The sequence below is a fragment of the Alosa alosa genome, chromosome 3 (genome assembly GCF_017589495.1).
Source record: "Alosa alosa isolate M-15738 ecotype Scorff River chromosome 3, AALO_Geno_1.1, whole genome shotgun sequence".
In the NCBI taxonomy this organism is placed as follows: Eukaryota; Metazoa; Chordata; class Actinopteri; order Clupeiformes; family Clupeidae; genus Alosa; species Alosa alosa.
In genome coordinates, this window is record NC_063191.1 from 3395435 (window position 1) to 3405400 (window position 9966).

A 9966-nucleotide genomic window follows, 5' to 3' on the forward strand; every position below is an offset into this window, starting at 1 on the left:
AGCCATTGCATTTAGTGTAATATAGAGGTTAACAAAGGTACTCTAGTTTATCATTATAATGGATGGAATCCACTATCTTGAAATCTCCTGGCTTCTTCTTCTTCTTCATCTTATTATGTTCAAATAACCGTTCTGAAGGTCTGGAGTGTGGCAAGAGAGTTGTTATTTTCGATTTTTTAAAAAGTTTATACTTTTGGAGAAATAGGGGATTAGAAATGTCATTTTTCCCCCATAGACTTGAATGGCTGTGATGTAGATAGATAGATAGAGAGATAGATAGATAGAGATAGATAGATAGATGGATAGATAGATAGATAGATAGATAGATAGATAGATAGATAGATAGATAGATAGATAGATAGATAGATAGATAGATAGATAGATAGATAGATAGATAGATAGATAGATAGATAGATAGATAGATAGATAGATAGATAGATAGATTGATAGATTGATTGATTGATTGATTGATTGATTGATAGATAGATAGATAGATAGATAGATAGATAGATAGATAGATAGATAGATAGATATGTATTGATCCCCTAGATAGAAATATGATAGATATGAGCAGATAGATAGACAGACAGAAACACATTGATCCCCAGGGGAAAGTAATTAAAGCATATAATATAAAACATACAACACAGCAATACATTCAATAACAACAGTAGAAGATAAATTTGAATATAATATAAAAACAATAAAGTATCTATCTATCTATCTATAAAGAATACTAAAATACAAATTACAAAAATACAAATTATACTAACTAACACTTAATCTAAATCAATTCTAAAAACAGTATCCACATAGTGGTGATTAATCAATCAGAGGCGCTTGCAATGACATACAATGTGTTTGAATACGTGGCGCCAGTATTGTTTGCTGCAGCTACAGAGATTTAGAGCTAGTTCAGTTTGGTTTGAAAACTCTTCAAACGCTACCTTAAGAGACGGCTTTATTGGGGAGAGAACAGAACATTATTTAACTGCAGAGACTGTTGTCTCGTGCGCGCGTCTCCAGGAAGAGGACGTGCCCGGACCCAAACTTCAACTTCGCGTAGTAACGTTGCCCGACGTTCTACGGATCTGGTGAGATCTATCTCGTTTTTGTATTTTTTGGCATGGTATACCACTGGATCAGCACTCGACTTTTTGTTGTGGATAATATATTTTTTCGTTGCGTTCCGACAAAGGATTATACTCGCGGCCTACCTGTTTCCTGGTTGGAATTTAAAGACTGTAGCGCGATCCTGGGAAGGACTTGAAGTTTTCCTTTAGTTTGGACTTTTATTTTAATTTTGTGGACTGAGACAAAGGGGGGATTCAAGTATTGTGTGGTTGCACGGGATAATTGGTGCAATTATAATATACTGCGCTAAGCGCGTCATTCAATTGAATTGTTTGGTGCATATTTTCTTGTTTGCGTTCAGCGCCGTCTGAATATTTGTTGGTTGCTGTGTGCTTTATTAACGGCAGTATACCGCTTATGCATATTGGTTTTGGGTAAGAAGGAATTAAGTATTTGTGACAGTATTGCAGTGTTTTCTTATTATCGATAACTACTTTCATTCAAAGAACCCCTTGTGCATTTATATTAACACAGCTGTTTAAAAAGAACATTAAAGGGCTGATTGTTACAAGTGTTTTTATGGACTCAAAGATGAAGTGAATTGATGTTGGAGGTCAAAGGTCAAATGTCAAGGTCAAAAACACCTTGAGTGTTATATCTCAAGAACGCCTTGACACACATGGTTTTCCAGGAATCTCCCCACCAACATTAACCCAGCAGCTTTTCATCCACTATTAATTCCTCTGGCATTACATTTCTAGTTTCTTTTAAAATATACATTTTGGAGACAAATGGAGTCATACCACAGGTCTATGTCCAGGGATGGATTACTGAAGGTGTTCACTTATAGGTCTAATATGACCAGATATCTGAAGCATGGGTTTGAGAACTATCCCTTTTTGTTTTCTATACAAATTATGAATGTTTCCTAATTATGTGGTACTACTGGATATTGATATTGGGATGCATTTTAATTTTCTTAATGTTACTTCTATGTTATTGCCCTTTTGTACATTGATGGAGTCATTAAATCATTGGCATGTATTGCCACAGCCCTAAACCTTTATGCCCATGTCTGTCTTTATGCTGCCATACTTAAGTAAATAGCATGGTCCAGATTAGCTGCCTGCAGGCTGTACATAATGCTATCAAACAGCGGGCTACGCTTACAGAAATATACATATTCTTTTGTTAGTAGAAATAATAAACCTTATTAATTGAAAAAAAAAATCTTAAATATAAATACACAACAAATATGGAATGTGTTCAGAAAGATGGAGGTTTTCTTCATTTGACCAACCCTTGTATAGCATGGTCCAGATTAGCTGTCTGCAGGCTGCACATAATGCTATCAAATAGCGGGCTACGCTTACAGAAATTAAATATACAAACAAATACAGTATGGAATGTGTTTTCTTAATTTGACCAACCCTTGTACTCTTTAAGTTCCCACCTCCAATTGACCCCCATTTCCCCTTTTGTATTTGTCCAGTTTGGGGTATAGCCAAGCCACTGAGTCCCATCACAGGTGTAAAAAGTGCTCATGCATGGAATTTTCCCATGATTTTTGTCTCTGGGATTTGCATTCTAATAGCCCCTGCAGCTGATTGGTTACATGTGAATCCAGGAGGCTAATGGAACAGGTACAGGAAATATCATATTAACACCACAGAGTAGGGCTGGGAGATATGGCTGAAAACTGTATCACAATATAAGTATTTCATATCAGTCGATATCGATAATTATTGATTTTTTTTAAAATCTATTTCAGATAAGGACCAGAAGGGGGGAAAAAAAGGGCAGCCGTGGCCTACTGGTTAGCACTCTGGACTTGTAACCGGAGGGTTGCCGGTTTGAACCCCGACCAGTAGGCACGGCTTAAGTGCCCTTGAGCAAGGCACCTAACCCCTCACTGCTCCCCTGAGCGCCGCTGTTGATGCAGGCAGCTCACTGTGCCGGGATTAGTGTGTGCTTCACCTCACTGTGTGTTCACTGTGTGCTGAGTGTGTTTCACTAATTCACGGACTGGGATAAATGCAGAGACCAAATTTCCCTCACGGGATCAAAAGAGTATATATACTTATACTTATTAATGTAGTGTCACCAACATTTAAAATAATATCAACTGACATTGTTATTCATAGCAATGTCAAACGTAACCTTCCTCAGATTTGATTCACCTCAGTTATCAATCAAAGCCAACAGGGAAAAGAAATAGCAACACAATCATGAAAAACACTCAAATAAATAAATGTGCATAATATAAGTCTGAATGAAAAGCAGCACTGGTTGAAGCCTGGGAATATTGTAAACAAAGTAGCTTAAAGGAGAATTCCAATGTGATATTGACCTAAAGTGTGTTGAAACATGATACCGGTGTGAACGTATGTCGTCTTGTCCCCTGCACTCCGAAATCTGGCGCTAGTTAGTCGATGCTACCAACAGGTTTTCAAAGGGGGTGCCACGGGCATCGGCCTACCCATGCAAATAAATTACTGTTTTACACCATTTACGAGGCTCAAAGTAGCTCCACACTTGGTAGACTTCCGAGGGCCCTGACATTTAAAACGAGACATTGAGAACTTTGAAAAAGCACTGGTAGTTTATTTACAAGACGATGTATACAGACAGTAGGCTACCTTAAGGAAGTTTACCTTTCGCCGCCATCTTGAATTTAGTCACTCTACAGCCAAATGAAACCACATACAAATAGAAAAGTTTACAGACTTAACAGGGGTAAATGTCAGGAATTGTGGTGCAGATATTACACACTCTGCCTACACCAACATTCACAATTGAAGTTCAAGACATGTCATATCTACTTATATCTAGGAGATAAAACACATTAGAAGAGGTCACTTGCAATAGAGAACCTGCGTTTCTTGAGCAGTACCATACGACGGGGCCACACATGAAGGAAGAAATATTTTTGCAATGACGAGATTTAACTCGCCATGTCGACATTATACTCGACATTTCGAGAATAAAGTTGAAATGTAATGTCGACTTTAATCTCAATGTATCGACTTTAAAGTCGCCATGTCAACATTAAACTTCGACATTTCGAGAATAAAGTTGAAATATCATGTCGACTTTAATCTCGACGCTTTGAGAGAAAAGTTAGTTTGGAGAGAACGACCGCCGGACGATTGAAAGGGAGGACAAATTAAACATTCCAGTTTTCTTCGACTGCAACAATGATTAGACATAGGCCTATATCATGTGAACAAAACTTAAAACATTAACCTCCGTTGTTCAGCCAAATACTTTCCTGTAGGTCCTTATCAATGGAGTTACAGGCGATAAATGCGATGGTCAAAAGTAGCCTAAACGCCATTAGCGGTTTATTTATTTATTGTAGGCCTATTATTAAAGAGTGTTTTTCATCTAAAGGTTCAACTTCATGCTTATGCACTAGACTAGGCATACTAGGCGCTCTCCCCAATCATAGAATTTCACATTGCTTGTTTGTAATGGATGCAAAACAGCCTATTGCTGAATGTCTAGGGACGAATGAAGCTGTCCTCCTCCCGACCACCCCATGTACTAGTAGCCTACATGCGCACATATGCACACATAGTGCATAAATAAAGTATACATGCACACATATTCCCTCACGGGATCAAAATAGTATATATGCTTAGGCTATACCTGTGTTTATAGCCTCCTATGTTTATTGCAGGTGAGACATGGAGAAATTAGTTAACCTATGGAGAGTGACGGCCTGGTTCATGAAGGGCAGTTATTTGAATGTGCGGTGGCCTTACCCACGTAAAACAGAGTGAAATAGCATTTTGTATAGAAACATATCATTGGATACATGTATTATTCTAGCTATATAGCCTAAACGGCATAGTGCATGGTATTTCCAACCGCGAGATACAGCACTTCATGATGACGGCAATGAGTAGTTAACAGACAAGACGCAATCTATCTGAATATCTGCAATCTATCTGAAATAACACCTATTTGATTTGAAGCCCATTATTCATGTAACATATTGTGTGTTAGTGTAGGCTAGCTTAAACTGTGTATGCTATGTTTAAACTGTATTCGAAGTTTAATGTCAGCATGTCGACTTTAAAGTTCGACACGTCCCGAGATTAAAGTAGATATTGTATTTCAACTTTATTCTCGAAAATGTTTAATAATGACGAAGTTTAATGTCGACATGCTGACTTTAAAGTCAACATGTCAACTTTAATCTCGCCATGGCAAAAATATTTTTTTCTTCATGTGTGGCCCCATGGCAAAAATTTTTTTCTTCATGTGTGGCCCTAATACTCCGTCGTAGTACCCTCATACAGTCATTATCAGCATAGGGTCTATTTTTGGGTGATTTCAAGTGTTAACAGATAAGTGTTAAGAGATAACACTCTGCCTCACATTTAATCTTACTACTACCTCTATCCTCATAGCTAGTTACACAATTAGAACACATACTACAGTCATTGGGAAACTTATACTCATCATTTATGTAATAAAACTTCTATTCCACCTGAATGCTTCATATACTGTATGTTTGCATTCAGGTGGAATAGAAGTTTTATTCAGTTGACCACCCCACCCCCACAACCACTTCACACCTCCACCCCACACACCCTCCTTTGTGGAGTCTGTGCTATTTGAGTTATGGCCATGTCCACCTGTGGACCATCAGACGTGCAAGTAACGACCATTCAAATGGAAGTCCCTCCCACAATCCTTTGTTATTCTTATTTGCATTCCAGCAGCTGATTGGTTAGCTTTAGATCCTAGCAGCTATTGGGGCAGACAAAGGGACTATATGAACCCAACAGACTGAGGCCTCAACATTTAAGTCACATTTTAAGGAAGACATTGGGATGCACTGATACTATAAACATCTGCCTATTTATTCTTGTATTTAAGGACTTTTTGATGTGAATACTTTTGCAAAAAGAACCAAAGTCTGAAATGGCAGATGAATCATCAGACCAGCTCACAGCAGTGAAGAAGGAGAGTGAAGAAGAAGAATGTGATGATTTCCTACAAGAGTATCTGTTTAGAACTCAGAAACAGAAAGAAGAGCCTGGACTGGATCCTGAATCTAAGACTGAAATATTCATGACACCATCTGAGGAAATTAAAAAGGAAGAAATATCTCATTCAATGGAATACAATAACACAGATCATTTTCCAAAAGGTGAGATTCTAAACAGTTTGTATTATGATTTAAAATAATAATAATAATTACAAAGTGACACTAATATAAACGACTGATTTAGATATTCTGACAATAAGATAACGAATTTCTTTTTCTGTAATGTTGCAGGAGACATTCAAATGATCCATGCTAACAAAAGAGTGCGCTCTGAGGAACAACAAAACAAAGAGTGTCAGAAGTGCTCTTGCCAGACAACTAGAGAGAAACACGATGAATCCCAGCGTTCGGGAACGTTTGATGAACTCCCTGCTGCTGCAAATCAGCAACTGTCTGATCTCAAGGATCATCAAATGATTCATAGAGAAAAGTCACATCAGTGTTCTCAATGTGGAAAAACCTTCGGCAGAATGTGTCATCTCAAAAGTCATCAAAAGACCCATACTGGACAAAGGCCATATCAGTGTTCTCAATGTGGAAAAAGCTATAGCCGAATGTTTAATCTCAAGAAGCATCAGATGATCCATACTGGAGAAAAACCATACCGTTGTTCTCAGTGTGGAAAACACTTTGGTCAAATGTCTGATCTCAAGACACATCAGATGATCCATACTGGAGAAAGGCCACATCAGTGTTTTCAATGTGGAAAGGCATTTGGCCGAATGTCTCATCTCAAAAGTCATCAGATGATCCATACTGGAGAAAAGCCACATCAATGTTCTCAATGTGGAAAACACTTTGGTCTAATGTCTAATCTCAAGAAGCATCAAAAGACCCATACTGGAGAAAAACATATCCTTGTTCTCCGTGTGGAAAAAACTTTGCTCGAAAGGATGATCTCAAGACACATCAGATGATACATACTGGAGAAAAGTCACATCGGTGTTCTCAATGTGGAAAAACCTTCGGCAGAATGTGTCATCTCAAAAGTCATCAAAAGACCCATACTGGACAAAGGCCATATCAGTGTTCTCAATGTGGAAAAAGCTATAGCCGAATGTTTAATCTCAAGAAGCATCAGATGACCCATACTGGATTAAGGCCACATTAGTGTTCTGAATGTGGAAAGGCATTTGGACAAAGGTCTGCTCTCAGAATACACAAGATAAGCCACACAGGAGAAAAAACACATCATTTAGAGTGAGATCAAAACTGGTTGAGCATGAGTTGGTGGTGGGGTATGTTTATCTTTTTGAAAAGTTGAACTTGTGCTATTATCTCTGTATATAATGCTGAAGCTATTAAAACAGTGGCAACCTCAGGTGTAACGCAATCACCCCCATCACTTTTGAAAAAAAAAAAAACCCTTAGACAATAATATCCTGTAAGCTAGGCTAAATAAAACTCATTATTACACAGCTCTTCATAATGCTGCAGAATGCTCCATTCACTTGAATGGGCCTTCCCAACGTTTGGTGGTCTGCTAATTCTCAATAACAGACCGTTGCTAAGTATAACAGACCGCTGTTCTATTTCACGTCTTTCATATCACTACGCAAGGACCGGAACTTCATTCAAATGTAAAAGCAGACAGTTAATCAGCTGTGTTCTAAAGAATGTTTGATTCAAGTTCAGCGTGTGCTGTTGTCGGACTATTTGTTTCTCACCAAAAGACACGATGAAACGGTAACAAATAGGCTATAGCCTAGGCTATGTAGGCTAAAGAGTCACATTGTGGGGACTGGGGAGCTTATTGTTTCGTTTTGGCAAGTAGCCGTGTAATAAGCGGGATAATGTATAGAACGCCGGTCATTATTGGGAAAATAAGTCCCTTCAGGGCGCTGCGCGTCGGGGTCCGGTTTGCCCTGTCGGGACTTATTTTCCCTATAATGACCGGCGTTCTATACATTATCCCTTACTTAACAGAACTAACCACAGCCATCTAGACTGCACAATCTCACTTTCACTCTGCTAGTAACAGTTGGATATCTGAAATGTTGGATCAGTTTTTCTACTAACAACCATAATAACCTAAACCAGGCTACTTGCTTCTGTAGACCTCCTCTCCTGCTCCTCATTATGTTATCTTGGAGGCAAAAATCTTGCCTACCTACTGCCTGACTTAGAGTCGCATGTGGATATTTTGCTGGGCATTTTATTTCAAGTACTGCTGGAGGGCAGCACCTGCAATGGACCAACCCATCTGGGCTTGCTCCTAAGTGGGCATATTTGGGATATACCACCAAAGTGATGTGTTACTAAGTGGTATAATCTTATATTAAGATAAAACATCTAGTGGTATTGTTTTTAGTATAATGATTCTTGCTTTCTTGTAAGATTACTTGACTTAATTTAAGAAGATTTTGACTTATTTTAAGAAATAAAAAACAAGCTAATTTATCTGCCAAGGGATTAAGAAAATATGTCTTAAAATTTAAGGTATATTAAATTAAGGTACATTTTCTTGGTCCATTGGCAGATAAATTTGCTTGTTTTTTTATGTCTTATGTCAAAAAGATGTTGACTTATTTTAAGTCAAGTATACTAAAAACAATACTAACTAGATTTATCTTAATATAAGATTATAACACTTGGTAAGATGTCACTTTTTGCAGTGAACTTCATAAACTTGAAGGCCATCATGACTGGCTGTCTGACTTGAAATAAATACTGCCCTTGCCTATAAATGCTGCCCTTGCCTTATCTTCATTGTCTCTACCCCTCTAAGATGTAGCTGCTGTACCTTTAGTGGATGTGTACCCCATACTCTTTGATGTTACACTAGCCTGAGCTGTTTTGCATTTCACATCATGAACTTGACTGGCAGTGATTTGCCGCTCCCTCTTGCAAGAGGACTGTCCCTGAGTCCTCTCCTGGATCTTTTTGCAACTGGACACATTAAATAACGATGGAATAGACTACATTAGATTATCCAGCTGACTTTCAAGTTCAGGTGTAAAGGTGTACTGTTCCCCTAAAAGGGAACAGTATCTCTCATTAAATAAATATGTAAGCGGCATTGGAACATCCATGGCACCTCTGCTGGTGCACTACAATCCATAACCTCCATAGCTGTGTGCAGGCCAAATCACTTCTATGCAAATCACTACTATGCGTAACCTCCATAGCTGTGTGCAGGTCAAATCACCTGCATAGCTGTGTGCAGGCCAAATCACCTGCATAGCTGTGTGCAGGCCAAATCTGCCATCACTGTTCTCTCCCTGCAGCTCAGTTTCAGATGCACTGTCAGTTTCGCTATCAATGTGCAGACTCATAGTTGTAAACAGTGCACAACCTGGGATGTCCTCCTACAGCCAATGGAAAATGAGTAAACAGTCCTCTTCCTGTTAAGGTAGTAGAACCACAATAACTAAACTATTCTGTAGTCTATTAAGGTTTTGCACCTCCGTTCTAATGTTATGTCACCGTTTGACTAGAGTGGTAGGCAAGGCACTGTGGTAGGCAAGCCTACAACAGTCGGGTTGAATAGGCTACACATAGTTACAAATAGCTTCAAAATTGAAATTTTAATATCAAATATTCTGGGATGCCGACCACTTGTGTAGGCCCTAACAGTTGGTTTTACAATAAGAAGCAAAAAGGCAACGAACGACCGTTTAGCCTACCTATCCTCGTGGTTGTGGAGGATGATCGTTAGCAGCTTGAAGTCTTTTATTCCTAAAATGGCCTAATGGTGTAGCCTATACTGTCTACGAAGACGTAGGCTAAAATACAACTTTCTACAGTCATCCAGAAATGAATTGCCAGAGATAGGCTATGAAGGGAAAAAGTGCAGCATTTTAAACGTGGCAAGAATATTTTTACCGGAA

At 38.6% G+C, this 9966-nt stretch overlaps 1 protein-coding gene across 1 annotated transcript in view; it reads left to right on the forward strand.

Moving 5' to 3' along the window:
- Window positions 1-7247, forward strand: part of LOC125292235 (zinc finger protein 239-like) — a 32967-nt gene extending 25720 nt beyond the window's left edge. The window contains 2 exon segments of the mRNA XM_048239447.1: window positions 6368-6976; window positions 6979-7247. Of these exon segments, the coding sequence (XP_048095404.1) occupies window positions 6368-6976; window positions 6979-7247 (878 nt within the window).
- Window positions 7248-9966: the final 2719 nt, after the last annotated feature.